This window comes from Gymnoscopelus braueri, assembly GCF_963280865.1.
Source record: "Gymnoscopelus braueri genome assembly, chromosome: 9".
Taxonomy (NCBI): domain Eukaryota; kingdom Metazoa; phylum Chordata; class Actinopteri; order Myctophiformes; family Myctophidae; genus Gymnoscopelus; species Gymnoscopelus braueri.
This window is the reverse complement of record NC_137610.1, coordinates 37959197-37982455: the sequence shown is the minus strand read 5'-3', so window position 1 is coordinate 37982455 and position 23259 is coordinate 37959197. Positions and strand designations below refer to the sequence as shown.

The 23259-nt window shown below is 40.6% G+C and overlaps 1 protein-coding gene across 1 annotated transcript in view; it reads right to left on the bottom strand.

Annotated features, from left to right (window-relative positions):
- cmip (c-Maf inducing protein) overlaps positions 1-23259 on the bottom strand; it is a 41770-nt gene that overhangs the window by 4102 nt on the left and 14409 nt on the right. Inside the window, exons 2-16 of the mRNA XM_080437621.1 lie at positions 15935-16060; positions 14399-14449; positions 13505-13666; positions 13104-13145; positions 12560-12622; positions 11229-11309; positions 10836-10939; positions 10539-10643; positions 5934-6359; positions 4794-4859; positions 2488-2514; positions 2020-2068; positions 1742-1849; positions 1256-1372; positions 209-349 (exon numbers count right to left, since the gene is read on the bottom strand). Coding sequence (XP_080293747.1) covers positions 209-349; positions 1256-1372; positions 1742-1849; positions 2020-2068; positions 2488-2514; positions 4794-4859; positions 5934-6359; positions 10539-10643; positions 10836-10939; positions 11229-11309; positions 12560-12622; positions 13104-13145; positions 13505-13666; positions 14399-14449; positions 15935-16060 — 1668 coding nt within the window. The remainder of the gene's footprint in view (positions 1-208; positions 350-1255; positions 1373-1741; positions 1850-2019; positions 2069-2487; positions 2515-4793; positions 4860-5933; positions 6360-10538; positions 10644-10835; positions 10940-11228; positions 11310-12559; positions 12623-13103; positions 13146-13504; positions 13667-14398; positions 14450-15934; positions 16061-23259) is intronic.

The following is a 23259-nucleotide window of genomic DNA, read 5'->3' as shown; positions in this document are numbered from 1 at the left end:
CTGTAAGTCTACACACTGCACTGTATGTATACGTACAGTATATATGTGTGCTTTCTTATAACTACATGGTTATATTTTAGAATTATTTTAGAGGCATGTGTCTTTGTATACTCTAATCTTATACACGCATGGTGATCCTACATGTGCGTTTGTGTGACTGCGTGAGATGTGTTTGTGTGTGCAGCAGCGTAGAGCAGCAGTAACTCACCAGCTCTTTCAGCTCTCTCTGTCGGTCACAGAGCTGCTCATACATGCGCAAGCCAACCTGGGTGCTCTCCAGGGTTGAGATGATCTGGAGCTGCGTGTCCTTGTTCTCTATGATGTTATACTCCAGCATCAAGCAGAGGATCTGCACACACAGAGAGAACATACATGTACTGTATATTAATATGTACCATGATAATCAATGTGCACAATAGTGCTGGGCGATATATTGTGCACAACGTCAATTCACTCAATATTTTGTAGATGGGATGATTTGAAAAATCTCTCCCCCACTCCATTGCACTGCTCTGTCTACTGTGCCTTTAAGAGCAACCCCACACCTTTGTATGGGCTTCCTTGTTTTTTGGTTCGAGGCATGGAGAAAATCCTAGACGTGCAGTCTATAGGGTGATGTGAGTGCAGTTGAATTAGTTCCAGAAAAGGTCATGTAACTTCTGTCGTTTGGAAATGCTTCAGTTTCAGCCACACAAACACTGATGAAATCACTGTCGTGCGTGAAAGGACAGCGGGTGCAACTTCACAAACCTTTTCAATCACCTCAATGTTCGAGCACATAATTGAGTATCGTTACCATACATGTGTCAAACTCGGGAACATAGAGTCCCTCGCCACAAAACACTGGCCTTTTAGCTGCTGACAAAGATTACATTTTTTAAGGCACAGACTGTACCGTGTCATCGGTAATAACACTTTCATAAATTACTCCATTAAAATCTCTCTCTCTCTCTCTCTTTCACACACACAAAATGAGCATGAGAACATTGAAATTGGGAAAAATAAAGAACATGACTGTCTTCATAAAAAGAAATACTGTTTTCATACAGCATATATAGTTCAAATTAAGAGTTCTTAAAATAAATGTTAAAGGTTAATATAAAAATCTATTTGGTCCGAGTCAGTTTTCTATATTATTTATGTAAATGGAGAGTAAAATCAAAATATTGTGATATACATTTTAGGCCATAATAATCACATAATAACCCCCCCCCCCCACACACACACACACACACACACATACACAAGTGCGTACCTCCACCATAGTCTGGTTTCCACGCAAGGCCAGTAACATACAAGGGCCCAGCTTGTTCTCAGCCAAAGACAAGAGAAACTTCTTGGTCTTATAGCAGGAGCCCATCAGGATATGGACCTGAACGAGAAGAGAAGGTTATATGTATGTATGTGTTAATGTGAACAATAACATTCTAAAGCAGTGGTTCCCAAAAACTGTTCACAACACGAGTAAACATCCCTTTACTTTTCGTTTCCTACATTTTGTTTAAATAAACCAAACAAAAAAAACGCAATTGTTCAAAAATTAAAAACAAATGCAATTGTTAAAAAAAAATCATAAATAAAATTAAAACGTCAAAGAAATTCCATGAATTAGGGAAAAAATAATTCATAAACCATTTTATAATAGCAGCAACTTACTCCAAATCATGATATATTATTGTGAGTTATTGCTTAAATATGCGTGTGCATGTGTGCGTGTGTGTGCGTGTGCGTGTACACCCACCATGCTGGCAAACAGTTCTCCATCATCATCACAGGCGACTCCCCCGGGACTGTAGAGCTGGAACCAGCCGTCTTTCCCCGAACGCACACTGAGTAAGCAAGAATGGACCTGCAACACACACACACACACACACACACACACACACACACACACACACACACACACACACACACACACACACACACACACACACACACACACACACAGCGTCAAGCACAGGAACTGATACAAACTGTGTTTACACAGTGATAAACATACACATGATCACTGACACTCACCTCCTGCCTTGGGTCCTCAGCAAACCTCTGAATAACATACTTCAATTCCCTATTTAGAAAGACAAACATGAAGACAGAAATATCAGGCTGAATCTACCACAGATTGTACATTAACCCATTAAAACCAGGAAAACATCCGTGTCATTTTAGATTTTAGCTATATGTATATATATTTATATATACTGTATATCCATATATAATACATATGATTTTGGGGGTCTCCTTGGCATGACAAAGTTTGAGAACCACTGGTTTAGAAGGCATTTGTAGAATTGGCCTCAGGTCTTAATGGGTTAAGACAGAAATATCAGGCTGAATCTAAATACATATTTAAGTACAATTGACCATATTCACACAACAGCCATTTTCTCACGGGAGGGGAAGTATGAGCTAAGAACAAAATGGCTATGGTGTTTGAGTAGGGTCAAAAATAAGAAACAGGCAGCATACACAATACATGAAACTTACTTTGTGAATTTCCCATGTGCAAGAGCCCTACAGAAAGCAAAGCAATGACAGGTTAATAAAGGGTTTCATACACATTTTATACATGAGGCAGAAGGTAACCAACAAGACACTACCATGGCATGCAGTGTTAATTTTGACAGCAAATATGTATTTAGTTTTAGTCATAGTCTTTTGAATAAAATTCCATTCAGTTTCTGTCACATTTAGTCATCTGAAATGTTTTAGTTTGCCGAAAATAGCCGAAAATAGCAGATCTACAAGCTCGCAACCCATCACAGCGTGACACCTGCACGCATTCCAAGCATTAAATGACTTGTCTTAGTTCTACTGGATCTCTTCTCCACTAGTCCCTCCCTAACATCTAGTCTAGTTTTTATCTGTTGACGAAATTGTCAGCATATGTTGTCATAGTTTTTGTCATCATAGCTTAGTTTTTATTTAGTTTTCGACTTCTATCTGACTTTAGTACATGTGTTCAAATGCGTGGATTTTTTACTTATAGTGTAACTCACCATTTAAACCCTGTGTACAGCATGTCAAAAAGCTAAAAATGTCCATCTACAAGCTCACGACGCGTCGCAATGAGGGACGTTGTGAGCGAGTAGATCTGATGTTTTCGAATGTTTGCCTATTACGACATCCGCAGAGGAGGGATGCTAGGGTTCATATGGCTAAGGAACAATATTTATCAGCATATTCAGACAATTGAGCAGAGTGTATGTTTTTATTTATTTTGTTATGGTTATGTGCGTGTGAATTTCCATACCAACACCAGGTGTAAAAGCCTGAAGGGCCAACTTTAGATAGATACAGTGGACAGATTCTTTATGAATCCCAACAAAGCCTGAGTGCAGTAACTATGCAAAGGGTCAAAATAATAAAAATGTCTTATACGCGTTTCAACTGGCCAGCCAAATGGTATTGCACTAATGCATTTATGAGGTAAATGTTTGTTTATCTTCCCAAACCATGACGGCTGATTAGAGCTTTCACCCAAATAAAAACTATTTTGACCAAAAATGTAGTTACTGCACTGTAGAGGAAATTATTTTTTCACCATTAAGCCATACAACTTTAACAAGGTAAAAAACGAAATGTTACTTGCACATGTACCGTATATAGACAAGTGGAATAGACACGTATTTTTGATGTACAGTATATATGTGTGTGAGTGTCTTCTACTTTTTTGTACCTTTAACACTGCTGCAAAATATTATGTATCTGTCTCTTACCATACTGCTGTTCTACCTGTAGCCTAGTTTAACTTTATTTCTATCTCATCCAGTAATATTACTTTTATTTTGTTTTATTAATTATTACTACTACTACTACTACTATTATTATCTTATTGTTATATTGTTTGTTGTGTTAGCACAGTCCTACATGTCCGACAAACCATTTAGCTGCTTTATGAGTAAGCGACAAATAATACACCCTTTTGTTAATTGATTCTAAATGAGGCAGATACAATTAAGAATAACCTTATACAAAACTACTTCCTTAGCCAGGAAGACACACAGTAACTATACAGCCAAGTTGCACAGAGCTTGCACAGCTCATTATACCATTTTGAATGTGTTTTCATGCGTGCATGGTTGCGTGTGTTAATGTCACCAATAACATCCTATGCCACACTGGTGACCATAGGGAATATTGTTGCCTTTCTTAATGACGACTTAACCCATCAGCAAGACAGCAGTGGTGCAGGTGTTTAACAGGTGAGTCCCTGTGTTGGAGGAACAACAAGATCTCCACAGGTGGCCATTACTGAGGCTCTGGCTTAGCTTGACAATTATGAATGTGGCTGGAGGCTGGCAAGCCAATTACATCTGCCCCCCCAGAGAGAGCCGTCGCCCTCCAGGGAGGGAAGGTGAGGTGGTACACCTACGTCAACACACGGGCCCTACGGGACCCTGCTAGATACAGTTACAACAGACGCACAGCAGTGGTCTAGTCCACATGATACACAGGTACACACCGTAAGAGACATAATATACCCTACAGTAGTGATAAAGCCGGAGTTATACTTGATTGCACACAGGTGTCGCTCACCAAAAAAAAAAATATAAGCTCACATGGATGTTAGCAATGAAGTGTCTATGTGTCAGCATAGACCTTAAGTGTTGAGTAGTGCAAATTAACCTACTTTGCAGGGGCCGCTACTCTAGTGTGGGTGTGCTTGTGCTTGTGTGTGTGTGTGTGTGTGTGTGTGTGTGTGTGTGTGTGTGTGTGTGTGTGTGTGTGTGTGTGTGTGTGTGTCTGCGTATGATGTGTCAATGTGTGTTGATAGATGTGTGTGGACTCACTCTTTGGGAAAGGGGATAGGTTGCAGTAGGCTGGCCAGGGCCGGTCTCCAGTCATCATAGTCAGACCTGATAGAAAACAATACAGAAAGACATCGACACACATTAAAAGAGAGGGAAGGGAAATATAGAGGGAGAGAGTTCATGTAAAGAATAGAGTGTATAAAACAAGGCCAGGGAGAAGAGAGGTGCAGGTCCCTCAGGTGAAATGTGAGCAGCAATGACGCAGACCTAAGGCATTAATGTAATGGGACCAGTGGAAGATCCCATTACGCTGTTAAGTAACACTGGTTTTGTTGCAAATGCTACAAACGCAAAGACACACACTATCGCTTTTTAGGTCGGCCCCATTCACACACACACACACACAGTCACACAGTCACACAGACACACAGACACACACACACACACACACACACACACACACACACACACACACACACACACACACACACACACACACACACACACACACAACTTCACTTTCACACTGTGCCATATACACCAACCCATATCATCGTCAGCAGGTCTCATCGTATTGACTCTTCTGCTCCTGTTTAACCTGTTAACGCTGTGTCCTGGCATAACCATCTATGTAACAACTGCCAGCAAGCATTATGACGTCGGTTAGCTAATGCCTGTCCTAGCATTGTTTTCTTTTTACGTCGCTAATACGACCAGCCCCATCATTTCAACAGATACATTGCTGTTTCTACATTGTTGAAACACTTTCAATTAAAGTCTCTCTCTCTTATTATTTCACTTAATAACATTGTCTGGATATTGCAACGGCCCAAAAGTTATCAAACGATGTCCATCAGCCATGTCGGTTGACAAATTGATTATGTGTAGTCACAATGTATGTAATATAACTAATCTCATTGTGAAGTGCTGTGAGTAGTAGCGTAACATAGCGTAAAGTAGTTTAGTGCAACGTCACAAAATGTAAAATAAAACACAACAAAACAAAGCAATGTCACAAAACATGACAGGGTGTGACATTACAGGATGTAACACAATGGGGCGTGACACAAATAGAACATAAGAAAACCAAAGAAAGACAAACGATACACACACTCATGCATGTACGCACGTAGTCATCGATTACACTGATGACGAACTGATTCTCAGCTCTACACTCACAGCATTTTGAGGATGAGGGCAAAGCAGCCCAACACACGGTCGGCCTGTGCCGGCAGTTGGATGGAGAGAGCGTTGAGCGCAGGGCTGACCAGCAAGCAGTCAATCAGATTGGGCTCACTGTCGCCCCCAACAGGGCCGGCCTTCCGTCGCGCGTTGGCCGTGTTGTTGTTGCGCTCCAGCTCCACCAGGATCTCGCTGGAGTTCACGATGGAGGGGGGAGGGCAGAGGGGGAGGGAGGGTGGAGGAGAGGAGATGGGGATGGTTGGGGTGGGGTTGGAGGAAGTCGGGGGAGGTGGTTGAGGAGGATTCGGGTTGCCGTTGAGGGGGAGCAGGGTGGTTGGAGGCGGGTGGCGGAGGGGCATGGGCGGCTTGCGGTCGTTCTGGCAACCATTCCTGATCTCCTTCAGGCTGGGGGAGTTGTCCCGGCTGAAAAGACAGAGACAAAGAGAGAGAATTTTATGAGAGAGGAATGGTGTAATCCCCCAAGGTCAACATAAAACAGTAACATCAATAGACGGTAAAATAGTTTCACCACAGTTCCAGTTCATCCCACATACCGGCGTTGTGATGAAGGTAAGAACACAGTGACCCAACTAGTAACAAAGAAATGGAACATAAGACAAGGGAGTTGACCTTGGTAGTTGATGAGGACAGCAGAGATGGGTATCTTGCCAATTGTTCCAAAATGCACAAAGGACACGGAAAAATTAGCTAACTTAAAGGGGGGGGGGGTGACTGAAGAAGAGATGGTGTGGAACTGTAAAAGCTATGATCAAACACTAGACCTGCCTAGCAGGGACCAGGTTAATGATTAGAAAACACAGGTTTATTTTCATAGCACACCTTGAATTCAATGGTAAAATGGTGATTAATGGTGTTTGATCATTTGATCATGATAGAGCAATGCCTTACTAAATATCAGAAAGCTTCCTTAACATTTCCTTTTAATTCATTACTTTTTTAGGTCTTTGAAAGATAACCAAATCCAGCGCTGGTTATAAACTTCTATTATTCTATTTAAAAACATTCAAATCTATTTAAAAACTATTCTAGGAGCAATTCTAGACAAAGAATAATGCCGTTTCCTTTTTTATCTGTAGCATGTATCTGTATGTGTGGCTGTTGTGCCTTGTACATCAAAGTTTTGAAAAACATTTATAAATGAATTGCCCCGGAACACCATGAAACATGACCAGTGAATCCATGTTGCATGCTCTTGCCTGAGGCCTGTTCTGTCTCTTCTGTAATGCTATTTATCTACTCATAATTACTTCTTGTACATCACATCTTTCCTGTCTTAAAACTAACTGCAAACTGCAATCCAATAACAGGTGAAAAGGGATCTGCAGAATTCTGCACCTTTAACCTCTTCCGCCATAGCTATTTACTTCATTATAGGACAGATGGTCATTTGAGCTTGTACTGTAGATCTTCTATTTTAGATTTGTTTTTAATGTTCACCAAGTAGAAAGAGGTGACAATGATATACTCCACAATTAATCTTAAGTCTGACACTAAAAATGACATCATCTGTCATTGCATAATCAACAAATAACTAAAATTGTAAAGCATTCTATTGTTCTGAAGATAGATGAGTATCTGACAGGACAAGCAAGAATAGACAAGCAAGCAACAGCCTGAAAGAACATGGTCACCCTTATGAAATATAGTGATATTTAGAGACGATTCATCACACATGCTTTTATCACAATAATACTAAATGTATAAGTCTATTTAGTATGAAAGCATTTGTTGAAAAAAACACTAACCATGATTCACTCTCTACAACTGTAGAATCATCTCAGTACCTTCTACTGTTTATAATTTAGCTGCCCAATTGTTGTTTTACAACATTTCTGTTGAAGCATTGTTTCGCAAGTCACACAGGAGAGACGCAAATAAACAAAACGAAAATGTGACGCAATCGAAAATGTGACGCAATTATTTCACATCAAACAGACGCATTTGGTGATACCTCCTTCATACAGGTGGATGATTTTATTTGTTTACAAAAATAAATGCACCGCTTTATTGCTGCGTTATATTCGCGTTCTGTGTGAATAAATATGAATTAATCGCACAAAATAAACGCTCCCGGTGTGAACTCTTCCACCATCTTCAAATGCTATACAGAGAGTCTGTAAAACATTCTACATAGGAAGCTGTCATCTGTTTGTCATTTCTGTTCACAAAAATATATTTTTATCTTTAAAATATATTTTTGAATGTGCAAGCCAGATAGGCTTCAACTAATTTGGTTTACAGAAGGAGTTATTTACGGAACTGCAAAGGTGAAATGAGGTAGGGGGAGGTGGGACATTCCAAAATACAGCCGGTCTCGAGAGACTACAGTAGTATAAGACTAAATGAATTTTATCTCGATAGTCAACCTATCATCAACAAGATCATTATATGCGCATCATCTGTCAACAACTCAATAGACCCTTTTCACAGCAGTAATTTTGAAAGATAAACACAGCTGAAGGTAATAATATCAATTATGCATTTAATTTAGGCGTTAATGTGTGTTAGCATGGACAGATCTATTAGTTAAGTTAAGGTGTTTCTAACTCACAGAAATACCTAAATAAAAGTAAACACACACACACACAATTTAGTTTGGTAACTTCAGCTGCGTTTACAAGTTAAAATGTGAAAAGAATCCATTACAGATTAGTTTATACTGATAGGGTTTGATAGTGAAAAGTCACTGAACAGGTAGCAAGAAAGCTTGGTCAAAAGTTGAAAAGCTAGAGCCAGATAGCCAGATAGCCAGATAGCCAGATAGGCTTCAACTAATTTGGTTTACAGAAGGAGTTATTTACGGAACTGCAAAGGTGAAATGAGGTAGGGGGAGGTGGGACATTCCAAAATACAGCCGGTCTCGAGAGACTACAGTAGTATAAGACTAAATGAATTTTATCTTGATAGTCAACCTATCATCAACAAGATCATTATATGCGCATCATCTGCCAACAACTCAATAGACCCTTTTCACAGCAGTAATTTTGAAAGATAAACACAGCTGACGGTAATAATATCAATTATGCATTTAATTTAGGCGTTAATGTGTGTTAGCATGGACAGATCTATTAGTTAAGTTAAGGTGTTTCTAACTCACAGAAATACCTAAATAAAAGTAAACACACACACACACAATTTAGTTTGGTAACTTCAGCTGCGTTTACAAGTTAAAATGTGAAAAGAATCCATTACAGATTAGTTTATACTGATAGGGTTTGATAGTGAAAAGTCACTGAACAGGTAGCAAGAAAGCTTGGTCAAAAGTTGAAAAGCTAGAGCCAGATAGCCAGATAGCCAGATAGGCTTCAACTAATTTGGTTTACAGAAGGAGTTATTTACGGAACTGCAAAGGTGAAATGAGGTAGGGGGAGGTGGGACATTCCAAAATACAGCCGGTCTCGAGAGACTACAGTAGTATAAGACTAAATGAATTTTATCTTGATAGTCAACCTATCATCAACAAGATCATTATATGCGCATCATCTGCCAACAACTCAATAGACCCTTTTCACAGCAGTAATTTTGAAAGATAAACACAGCTGACGGTAATAATATCAATTATGCATTTAATTTAGGCGTTAATGTGTGTTAGCATGGACAGATCTATTAGTTAAGTTAAGGTGTTTCTAACTCACAGAAATACCTAAATAAAAGTAAACACACACACACACAATTTAGTTTGGTAACTTCAGCTGCGTTTACAAGTTAAAATGTGAAAAGAATCCATTACAGATTAGTTTATACTGATAGGGTTTGATAGTGAAAAGTCACTGAACAGGTAGCAAGAAAGCTTGGTCAAAAGTTGAAAAGCTCTGCTGAGATTTTATCCAGTTCTCAGTTTTATACAGTCGCTAGCCCTTCAGCTAAAAGAGTCACTGGATAAACCTGTGCTCTTAAAACTCTTTAAGGTGAAACCGTGCCGTGCACATACTGTATGAACAGATGGCCGGGAGGGCAGGTGAAAAGGTAAATAGGACAATAGAAGATAATATAGCATCAAAGTTTAATCTAGTGTAAAGAACATGAAGAAAAGGCCTTTTGTTCAGGTTTTATTTCATGTTTTGTCTTTTGTAAGGAAATTAATGGGGAAATTGGAGACCTGCACATCGTAATTTAAGTGAAATCATAGTGATTGTTCTTCTACACAGCTAATCTATCAAACCTTAACACCCGATTTATACTTATACTTATACTTGTGTGTGAGCTTGTACTGTAGATTGGCTATTTTCGGTGCGCAATCAGGCCTTATGAACAACCAGCTCACATACAGAGGCTGGTGTACAGGTGTTATGAAGCCTAGCTGCTCACACTGTACCCAACTAGCTGAACAAGATGTCCAGACAAATGTGGACAGATGGACAAAGGACCAGGTGATACCTTTTCATCAGGATCAGATGAGATGAGATGAGATGGTGGACAAAGAGTGCAAGAGCTTATGCACTGGATCAGTCTCTCAAATGCTACAGAACAACGTGTTCTGGGGAAAAGGTGTGTGTGTGCGTGTGTGTGTGTGTGCGTGTGCGTGTGCGTGTGCGTGTGCGTGTGTGTGTGTGTGTGCGCTCGCGCACACAGATTACAGACCTGTTGATGAATTCCTCATAGCAGGAGTAAATGGCTGCAAGACACACTGCCACCAGGTTAGGCAGAACACGTGGGTGCGGGCACTGTCCTGTTGGCCCATGCATACTGCAAAGCACACAGGTACAAGTCAGCTATAAAATGCACAACTACACTTCTTGAAATTATTTTTGTCGTCTCACACACAGGATTCACATTCCAGTGAGATGTTAAATGAAGCCTATTGGCGCACCTCTTTCAGGCAATCCATGTTAAAATATTGCCTTTGCCTTTACTGTGGTACAGCGTTGTGATTCTCACCTGTGAATGAACTTCTTGACAACCTCCATCCCGGCATTGAGCTCATTGAGGGCCAGGATGTACTCCTGAGTGAAGAGACGCAGTCGGGGACACTTCCCAAAGTCCTGACAAAGACAAAACAAGGACAAAGACAAGGACGGAATGCGGGAAAATATCAGAAAAAGAGCATTAGAAAGTAAGGTCGAAGAGAGAAATACAGAAGAAAGTGGAGAGAAGACTTTTTAAAATGTATTTTTTAACAATACAGGACAAGCCCTGTATACATAATTATGTTCAATTCAATAGATGGAAGAACGTATATTCAGATGTTCCAGGGTGTAAAATGGTAAGAACAATTTTGTAATGCTAACATAATGAATAAAAAGAGACAGGGGTAGGCTGTGGAAATCTCACCATGTTATGTTTAAGGATTCTCTGGACCACAGGAGTGAACACTTCAATCACAACCATTGACCTTGGCCGCTCCCGACAGTGCTGCAGGTCACAGTGACAAAAATGTAAAATTTTGATGTGATGCATTACTCATTTCTAGAGAATGAAAAAAATCTAGTACCTTAAATGAACTTCCCGTACACATTATACTATTTCACTGTGAGGACATTTTTAAGGAGTGTACAGTCCAGCTTATTTGAATACTAACAAAATGTTGAGGCGCGAAGCAATTGTGGAACCAATGGTAATAAGGCTGTGTGTATAGATTAGAAAGAATAAAACTGGCACATCCGCTGGACAGCAGGTGCAGGACCAACAGTGGATTAAGGCAAGATAAGGAATAGAAGTCTGCACACTGGGACTTTGCAAAACCTCCCAATAAGCCTTTATAAAGCCTTGATTGGGAGCTTTTGCAAAGTCACAGTGTGCAGACTTCTATTTCTTATCTTGTGTGTATGTATAGCCCCTTTCCCACATGGAATCCTTCCACATCTTATCTTTAAAAAAATTGTGGGGCTGGCGAACCACGTCGTCACGCTCATGTCACTATGACTCAGCCATAACCATATAAGGAGTTCCCAATGCAGCTACACCCAAATATGGAGTGTGTTGTCTAACCTCAATGTGTCGTCATGGCATTAGGCGCAAACAAATCAGTCAGCTCCATACATGGGCACGAAAGGGGGCATGCCCATATATGGGCAGATACTGTGATGTCATCAGCGATCTACATATATGGGCATTAAAAGGACATGGACTGACAGATACAGAGATCTCCATATATGGGCATATTGGTCGGATCGGTGGTGTGACGTAGATGTGAGGGCAGCATAGCGGCCCAAACCTCTAGTTGCTTGAGGAAAACATCCGGCAAAGGCAGTGGATATTCATTTACACATTGGCTTCCTTTATGGACAAGATCTGTGTGGTGTCTGTTCCCACATAAGATGACTGTTATGGATACAGTACTTCAAGCTCTCACAAGAGGTGTCTAAATCACGCGAGACTAGGCAACAAGGCTTGAGACCAACACCATATCGTTGTCACGTTGTCCACTCTGAAAATGTTAAGTGCGCATGCTACAGTCACTGGCAAATGATATGTGTCTTCTGACATCTTGTCTTTGTAAAACCAGGAAATGGCAACTTTGATAAAAGTAAAAATGTTTTTTTTTTCTTATTGAAGATTATAAAAATCACTGTGTCCATTAGGGCTGTCAACTGAGCAGTTTGGTTCATAGAATGTCCCACATCTGAAATCTGACACTTTCATTCCAAAGAACATAATCTCACCTTGCAGAAGAATTCACACAGATCGGGTGGTGGGTGGTTGTTTTCCAAGAGAGGGGCTATGGCCTTAACAAACACACACACACACACACACACACACACACACACACACAAAGATCAATACAACTATTTTCCTTATCTCGTCTTATATTTGCTGTGGCTCTTAGCCAGCAGTATAGGACCAAAAGGCTGGACCATTTTGTCAGATACAAAACCAAGTAAAAGATGAGCTCAATAAACATCACTGACTCACACACTGAACTGTGCTTCTCTGTCATATAATGTAGATAATGACGGCAACAATGCTCATTAAGTGTTCATGGAGAAATGTAACAACAAGAAAAAAAACAATAATCTCCATTGCACTTCATCAGAGAGCCCTGAGGAAAGAGGGCTACGTTCATTTAGCACGGTACTTCTTATATAGCAAAGAAAATCATGTTGAGTCGATGTGAGTAGCAAATCAATTTGATTGTTTTCCCCTCAACTTCAGGCTTAAGAAGAAAATTCTTCACATGTGAGAATTTATTATGAAATTCTAACTCACCACAATGATGTTCTCGTGGTCCTGAGTGCTGAGGTTGGTGTTCTAGTAGAGGAGATGAGAAGAGCAGAGTGAGCCCAGCAAAGTGACAGGTGATCAAGGTAATCAGCTTAGTATGAGTTAATTCACTTGTTCTGAAATGTGGGGTCCGGGGACCGGGTCCCCCAGGGGTTCTTGAGGAACAGTTTAAACACTTAACCACTTAAAGCCTCTAGAGAATTAATAAACTGGACCCGAGTTGTATTTGCACGGCTTTTTCCCCCAATCTACACCAAATATCTTCACTAAACCTAGCAGATATACAAGCTCAAAACGCGGCTAGTTTTGGCAAATGTTCTATTTTCGAGCTAGTAGAGCTGCTATTTTGGAAAAATGGTGTGTGTGTGTGTGCCCCAGGTCCATACCTCAGCCAGCAGGGTGGAGATGATGTGCAGTGGGGCTTGGTGGATGGACTCATCCTGTAGTGGCGATGTCAGAGCCATGTCCACCAGGGATCTGATCTCTTTTAGAACCACATCCCAACGACTAGGGTTGTTCAGAACCTTACGGTACTTATAGATCTTTTTCTACAAGGAATACAACATACAGTAACGTCACATATGCACACACAATCTACTCAAAAGGAAAACTAACATATAAAAAAAACTACAAAAAAAAACTATCATAAGAACCAAGTCTGTCTTCTGACTGTTTTCTGCACGTTTAAATACCAAACCAATAATAGCCGAACCACAAGCTCACAACGCCTCGCGACATGTTGTGAGCTTGTATATCTACTATTTTCTTTTTTTTAACTAATATAATAATACAATTAATTAATGTCTTTATAACCCTATATATACAGTAGTAGTATAGTAGTATACAGTAGCTGTGGGCAGACCAGTCACATTTTTGTGCCCAAGTCACACCAATGGGCAAGTAAAAAATGTTTCAAGGCACAGCTCGATTCATAGCACAAATGGCAGATCTGCAAGCTCACAACGCATCATCATGCAATGTATAAAATTCAAGTAATGGTAGTATTGTAAAGACATTTAGAATAAAAGTGTCCACTGAATGGCATTAAAGGTTGAACTTTAAAAAAGGACTCAACTACCGGTAGTAACGTCTGTTTTCTGTTCTCTTTTATGAGCTTGAAAACCTCGAAATAACTTAAACCATTTTCCTTGGGAAGTTGTACCCAGTGCACCTAAATGTTTTGTTTGTGGGGCTCTGGGCCTCATTGGGACGCTTCCAGTTCTGTAATAGGACTGAGGGCGCAAAACAATTAATAGTTGAAGCCAAATCAGTAACCTTACCTTCCACTGCAGCGAGTGAAACCACTGGTCCCTTAGGTAGCTATTGGCAGCCTGTAGTAAAGCACAAACACACACGAACACACACACACATACACACACACACAGGTTAGGTAAATGTGACCTTAGACAACGAGAACACACAGGGAGGTAAACAGTAACATTAGTTCTTGACACTCAGGCCAATCAGTCAACCACACATTTGAAAGAGACGAATTATTTTGCCTCTTGCCACTCTTTCATATCTTCGCTGTCAGGTGGTAACCTTCTATGTCCAAAACCATTCATTTTCGTGAGATGAAAAAAAAGTAAAACCTGTTCCAATAGATCAAATGGAGTTATGAGATTTGATTAGTTAACAACTTTCCATGTTTGTCTTAAAACAAAGAACCATGATCCGACTGTTTGTCACAAAATAATGCCACCATTCTTCCTAATACAGTACCTGTACTGTATGTATGTTTGCACTTTTACCACCTGTTGGAATGTTTGTTCACATCAAACTAATTGATCAACAGAGGGGGGGAAGCATATTGGTGCTGTAGGACAGAAAAATACAGTACAGGGTCAGTTTGTAAAGGCTATTTCTACTAATGGTTTGAAAAGTAACTTGAGATGTGTCTTATCGGTAATCTTGCAGAGGATGACAGACCGTAGAATCATCTTTGTGTTTATTGTCTTCTGTACTCAATTCAAATACGTCATGTTATTGTTCTTGCACCAGCACGATATGCTTTCCCATAACTAGCTGACATAATAGATTTTCATCTGATTTATGACTGGACGAGACCGAAGTCTCTCAAAGGCATGCCGCATCCTTATACATAGGAACCAGGGACCAGTGGAACTGTTCCACATAACGAACACTGACTGCCTCTGGAAGCACTCCAGACAAGAGACAGCAGCAGGCATACATAAGCAAACGGAGCTGAGGAAGTGGACGTACTTTGCAGACCCCAACACCCAATATAGGGTCGTATATTATGTATCAAATGGTAAATTCAGCAAATGGGTCGGGAATGTGCACTTTGAATGGGACAGGTTAACCCATTAAGACCCACACACGCATCTGTGTCATTTTAGATTTCTTTGGCTATTCAAAAATAGCAGATATACAAGCTCGTAACGCCACACATTACGAGCTTGTATATCTTCTATTTTAGAAAAATCTTGAAAATGTGCGCAAATCTTTGAATATATATATATTTTTTGCAGGCCTCACTTTTTACATGCTTGTCATTGCATACACTTCGCTGTATGACCACGTTGCTTGCTGAAGATAAGAGATTTTCAAGCCAAGAATTTGCTGCAATGTCATGTTTTGTATGCATTTTAAAATCAATTGAGCGATGTGGTCAGCGTATGATTAAGTATAATTAAATTAGACTATAATCTACTGCAAGCTGGTCTGTTCGGAAGATCTTGCAGTACTGCCACTGGATATATGTTGGGTACGGAGGAGGGAGTGGAGAGTATATACCACTGGACATTGTGGCTGGTTCTCATGATGTTTACAGGTGGTTGAGGTGGTAAAAGTACCTGCAGAAGGACAGTGCCCCCAGGGAAGCTGAGCTGGACGCAGTATTTAGGAGCATGGTCCCACGAGAGAAGCTGCAGGTCCTCTATGGTGCTGTAGGACATTGATGACTCCATATAGCCGGTGGGCTGGAGAAGAGAGAAAGAGAGAGAGACATAGGATTACAATCTACTAATGTTGATATAGAATATTTAAACAGTCATGGAAGAAAACTGCACTTATTTTCACTGTCACTGTACCGGAACCATGGAAAGAAACATATCCTTAGGCTTCCTGTCCTGGGCAAACAGGATGGAAATAAAATCCATCCAAACATATCAGAATAGCACATGGCAACATGGACTGTTCTTTATTGCCTGCAGTTTCATGCAAATAGTCATTAATTACTGAGACACTGCAGCAGATCAGGTTAAGAGTAAGCAAATACTGTAGTCTCGCATAGCCAGACCTTTCACAGCTCCGCCCACTCCACTTGGGAGAGAGTAGGCGGAGCTGTGGAGCGGCTATGCGAGACTACAAATACAGTAACATCACTAACACTATCAACAATTTAGTTTTTTTAATACAGTCATGAGCTATAAGAAACACATTATGCACATGCATAAACACATTCGCAACAAACAGGCCAGCCCTGAGAAAAGTGTAAGCTAACTGGTGCAGTCAGTGGATTAAAAATGATTAAAGAAACATTTGCAAATCTGAAGGAGAATAAAAAGTGATGAGATGAGACCCTGAAGGACCTAAACAGCCCATGGCTGTATATAGTATGGGAATGTTGACTGCTACGTTGTATTATAGATAAGTCGTGTCTGTCAGTAATCAGAATAGCAATGAATCACCTGTCACTGCAAATTTTAGTACCAATTATTAAAGGCATACTAGGTAACGTTTTCAACAAAACTAAAGTTAAATTGTATATCTTTTGTGAGTGGCAAAAGTTTCACAACACCCACTCCATGAATTTCACCCCCGGAAGCCTTTTATTTATATATTTTATATTGAACGTGGACTGGGGGGACTTTCCCGGGGAAATGACGTCATCTGGCCGGAAAACGGAGGTGGAAATGCACTGGTTTCCTGTTTGGCCAGGAACTACCGCAACGGTTTCCTGTTTGGCCAGGAACTATCGCGCTAATAACAAAAAGGAACCTCACGCTGATTTTAAGAGAATGTAGGATTAGAAGATCGAAAAAGAACAGAAAAAGAAAGCACAGCTCATGGTAACTAATGCTCCACTGGAAGAGAAACGATCCGTAGATAGTATAAAACAATTAAAAGATCGCTTTTTGAAACGCTTCCGGCTTCCGGTGAAAACGAATGGAATTCTGGGTAATCGAGGACTACGGAAATTGTATGCAGTGACGGTAGTGACCAGCAGAGGTTGCTAAAAATCGTTAGTTGTGAATTTGCATTGTACAACTTTAAAGATAGGAAATTAACTACATATTTTAGGGAAATGTTGATCTATCTATCCATCCTATGCAAATTGAGATACAGTGGACGACTGGATGTTGTCTTCTGTGGAGCAGTGATGTTTCCCTGGTGCATTTAATTAATAGACCAGACACATGGAATAGTGTGTAAACAGTTGTGTTTCTGTCATTGGAAGAAAAACTGCCCAAGACAAATCAAATCCCCAGTAACACAATATACCTTGGTAATATTTGGCGACTGTTTGACAATATGAAAAAACTGATACCGTCCCAATCCTAGAAAACACTGATATGGACTGTCTGGGCTGATATCAAGCTTATTGATATTTCATCATCAATCTACTTGTGTCCTTGCACAAAAAAATTATATAGACATTTTGGCCTACATTGTAGGCTGCTTTGCATAGGGAAAAGCTTTACATTTACATTCCTTTACATAGCCATCAATATAGAAGTCGATCTTTGGAACAGATAGTTATCTAATGTTAACATTAGATAATATAGTGAGGCAACATATGTTAAAAGGGGCTGGCCATACATACTTATCAGCCACTACCCAATCTGGGAACCCAAAGCCAAATAAAAAGGAAAAACAGCGCTCTCTGCTGTTTTTTACTCTTTCACTTGGCTCTGGGGGGAGCTGAACGGAGCACCCGTGCACAAGGAAACCGGGGTTTTTGGTCTGACCTCAGCGCTCCACTTCCGGTGGTGCGCTTATGTGTTCATTTCCACTGACAATATTTCTACACGGAACACTAACACCACTTCTCCCAGATAACATGGATCGTTTTGGTTATAAGTCCACTTGTTTCTATGATGAAAGAGCAAGTTAACATGTGAATATCTTTCCGTGGTTTTGTCTGCTCCGAGGACGCTATTGTTAAATGAGTTTCGGTTTGTTTTCAGTGGGAAGCGAGAGCACAGACAGTAAATCCCGCCCACTACATTTGATTGGGTAAAGCGCGGCCTGCTTCCTGATCTGAAGGCACGCCCACTTGTAGGCCAGTGCGTACACTTTATGACGAACCCCCCCCGACAGATTCAAGCGGAGAGCAGAATCTGTTCTTGAGAGATTAGCCACTACCATTTGTGAATTTAGTCTCATCAGCTAATACACCGATTATAGTCTACAACGCAAAATAGACGATTTCCGACACTACAAGACAGCAAGGAAGATAAAAAAAAGACAATTTTTCCATCAGAATGGGTTGCTGTTTTTGTCTGGCCACACGGTGTGAAATGTCAACAGTCTGCTCCACTTATTTGTCCATCTAAAATAAGAGACTGAACACTGGACCTCTAATAAAAGCCCACAGACTGCATGCCCTCTCCCTTCACTGTCTGTATTTTGCCCCAGTATTACTGCTGCATTAGTCCGTGAGCCAGTTTCTGAGGGGAATAATGCTCATGGTGATTTTTGGCCAGGTATACATCTCTAGAGTTAGAAAATATGTGATAGCATTGCACCAGTGGTAGGCTACCTATATGTGCTGTCTTGTATTTTAACACTACCAGAAAATGAGACGGGTCAATAGCCTTCCCAAAAATCACTATGAGAATTATTCCCCCCTGATGGTAAAAATTTGGGGACCTGGCTCACAGACTACATGGGTCCCAGTCTCTTTCTGAAAGACTGACTGACTGACAGAAGATTTGAGCCTGCTCTGACCCAAACCCTACTACCAAGTACAGTACAAAACCCAGCATATAATAGCTTTGTGTGAACTCAAACCCAAACAACTCATAATAAAAACTAATATATCCACCCAGCTCCAACCCGACCTGAGCCAAGCCTACTGGTTCAATACGGCTTAGAATAGAATTCAAACTATAGTCTCCGTCTACGATGGGGTACCACAGCGAGTTCTGTTCTGAACTTGCCACACTTCTGCTCCCAGACAGCAAAACAGCTCTGGATCAGCATTGTCCAACTGCTTAGAACACCACCGCCATGCATGTGTCCTGTCCTGTTCTGTTCAGACGAAACACTGCTTATATTGTTTTCGTCCTTCCCTCTCTCTGCAGTCAAGTCAAGCAGACAGGTTCTCTTTATTTGCATCCATCTCCCTCGTTCTCTCGCTCTTTCTCTCCCTCTGTGATCATAGAACAAACATGCAGTTCCCCAGCGCACCTCCCCTCCCCCTACTAGAGAACAAACACACTATTCCTTTATTTACACCCCCCTCTCTGGCTGACAGAGTGAGTTGGCTGTTCTCACTCTCCTCTCCTCCCTCCCTTGCTCTTTGCCTCATCTCTCCTTGATGGCCACATACACACTCCACACATCACGCAGACAATCCACGTTGTGAACTAACACACATAGGGGATTTTCATTACGGATAGTATACGCTGTAAATATTGTCTCAGGGTGACATGGCTCGTCTCCTTAGCATAGCAAATGTCTGCCTAGTGCCTACCACAGAATATTGCACTATTTGGCCTCAGGTACACGAATCACAACCACCTTACCTATTTTAGGCACGTCAATACAGGCAAAATCTTTCCAAAAATGTAAAAAAAATCCCCAAATCTTCCCAAAGTTTCTAGAATAGCGAAAACAGCAGTTAAACAAGCTTGACGCGTTGTGAGCCTGTAGATCGGCTATTTTCACTATACATCGTAAGACTAAGTATACAGGTCTTAAGTAGTTAATGCACCACACACACAAACACACACATCCGTGCGCACAAATGGGGGGATAAACAACTGGAATATGAAATGCTGTGACGAGGGGGAGATGAACAGGTTTATACTCTCAGATAGGTGAAGGAGAGAGAACAGCCACAGTCCACACAAGCAAACAGGGGCTTCACATTCAGATAGCCACCGTAGGTAACCATAGATACAACATCCTGCACTAGAACACGCAGTGATTGCCTGTTGCTGCCTTCCACCACACACCCCTCTTGCCTCTTTTTCAGACATCTCTCTCCCCATCTTGATTTGATTTTCATGCATAGCTTCCTTGCTCTCAAGTCCTTGCTTTTTGTCTTTCTTTCTTTCTTTTCATTCTCTTTTTTATCTTTATTTTCTGCTTTGTTTCCTTGAGGAGGATTGCGGTAGTCTACAGCTCTGCTCGACTCTCCCCACTACTGTGTTGCCATAGAAACAAGCAGACGAGATGGAGACAGTGCGCGTTTCTGTTTGTTTTCAAGGAGTACATGGAAGGAAGTGCAGAATATAAAGAAAAATACAGAGTTCAGGTGAAACATATGGTCACTGTCGGGTAGCAACCCTGTACAGTATGTCCAAATATATTACTTTTCAGGAAGTGTCAAAAAGAGGTTGTGTTGCAGTAGATCCAATGTGTTATTATTTAGTCACAAGCTCTTGTTAATGCTCATTGGATACATCTATCTATAAATGCACAGAATCTCTGTCTGTCCCCCTCATATTTTGAGAGCAACTGCTCGACTTGGCTCGGAATGGTGATTGTCCAGAAATCTATCTATAAATGCACAAATCACTGAATCTGTCTGTCCCTTTTATGCCCTATGGTGATCCCTGACAGACTTAACCACTTTCTTTCAACCTGGTGTCCTTATTTTGGGTATGTCATTATAGGAGAAAATGTTCACAAAGGTTTGCTTACCGATCTACAAGCTTACAAGGTGTTGCAGGATTGTAGATTGACTATTTCACTACTTTTGCAGGACATATCTCGATCGTCCATAAGCATTAATTTATGAAAACACATAAACAAGATGAAATATTGAGATACAAGGTGTCTGCCTACAGGAAACAAAATTCTATGTTGTAATATAACAGCACTGATCCTGCTCCAAGTCATGTCACTCACTGCCAGCAACGACCAATCCATCTTTAAGTTTGTAGCACATTAACCTTTATCACAAATGAAGATTTTGGCAACATTTACCATACAAAAGTAATTTTAAATCAACGGAAGGTAAATTAAAGCTAAAGTACTATTTTCAAGTTCATTACACTCCACTGTTATATTTTGCATAAAATGTTAACTGAAAATTTCGGTGTAAGCAAAGTGGTATACAATTGTTAATCTGTTGGTCAACAGATGCCTAGCAATTATGCATCTCTCAGAGATTGTTTCTAATAAAACCTAATATCTCAGTGTGCGTGTGTTGAGGTGACAGAGGTCCAGAAGCACAGGGTGATTCAGGGTAACATGTCATGCAGTAATGGAGTGCCAGCTCTTGAGAAGGACATAATATACTGCTGACAGGGTGGGAGAGCCCTTGCACATTTGGTCGCCAGATTTACTGTCAAGCAGCATGAGAATGATGAGAAGCCATTTTAAAGTTCAGCCCACTACAGGTGAAACATTGCTATATCACATTAACAATATTAACATAGTTAATCACATTAACATCGCAACATTTTAGCTAGCTAATATGTTGATGTGAAATCTCTACATCTCAGCATTTTGCTTGCATCATAGATATCAGGCCAAAGAACTACTGCGCAAGACAGACAGCCTTGGATAGGAGAGAATTTGAGTACACATTTCATCTTGTTTCCGTCATCAAAAATTATAATTTCACATCCTGAGTCTCTCTTTCCCTATTTACCAATAGTCACGCTACAGTAGATACCAAACAAAAGAACATTCACTGGTGGCCTAGATTTTAAGGTTGGCTGATGATGATATGATAACACTTCATTTAGAAAAGATCTTAACTATGATTCATCAAAGCCTAACATAAACACACCAAGTGCTGCATTGGAGTTTTAGGGACATCACATTTTTTTAACTCGTGTAAACCTGCTGGGCATCTATGACGTGATAGCATAACAAAACAGTGCTGTTAAGAGTCACTTCCCCGAATGATAAGGCCCTGTACTTCTCTCCATGTCAAGGAGGAACCATACTGCGGGTCATAAACTTGAAAAAGCCACATCGCTGACATACAACACATTATGGATTAACTCTTGGAGGCCGCGCGATTGACAAAATGAGGTTGTGAACCCTGACATCAAAGTATAAGGAAATGGTTTTGGGGCCGGGGTAGGGGCAATCACAACAATCAGAATGGGAACAATGGCAGTATGTTACGACCCGTAGATGTAAAAGAAGCAACAGCAAACAAAAACAGCAACAACTACGCAGACGTAATGTCAGTCCTGTACAATGCACATTACATATTTAACAGAAGTGTAAAGGCACTAAGATTTATAGCATTTCTACAGGTCAGGACAAATAAAACTTATATGCAAACAAAACTATAAATCATACTGTAAAATATGTCAGATTGCCATGGATTGTTTCAGTGGTATAAAAAGCCCATAAATTGTATTATTTAAATAACAGCATGGACCTTTCAGTCCAGTAGCAAGTCACAGGCAATTTTCATCAAACAAAAATATAAAAACATACACGGATTGTGCGGACACCCACTCAACAATACACGCACACGGTCATGTTCTCCACCAGGATCTTATAGAAACGGATAAATGCCCCATGAGAACAGTCTCAGAGCAGATGTTCAAGGTACACAGTGATTTATTTTCACATGCACAGCAATATAGCGGCCAACATTACAGGCATTGAGATTCTACAAATCTGTGCTTGTTTGTACCCAGAGTGATCGATGTATCTATCTGCTGGGGAGAGTAGTTTTGTCAACACTGAATGCAGACCAGGTCTTACTTTTAACCACACACCCTGACGTCTCCATTTTGGATTTTTATAAAACATTTACAAAACAAAAAGAAAAAACAACTACAAAAGGTGTGCTCCTCGGAGTGCAGATCTCCGCCAGGCCGGGTTGGCTATCCAGGGCCCACAAACAACGTTGGATGTCAATCCAAGCCTATCAGAATGGAATATAGAAATATGTCTGATACATCTTGATCACATGACTCCAGATAAGCCCAGCCGGGCAGGAGATAACTTTGCTCATGCACAGACAAACAAA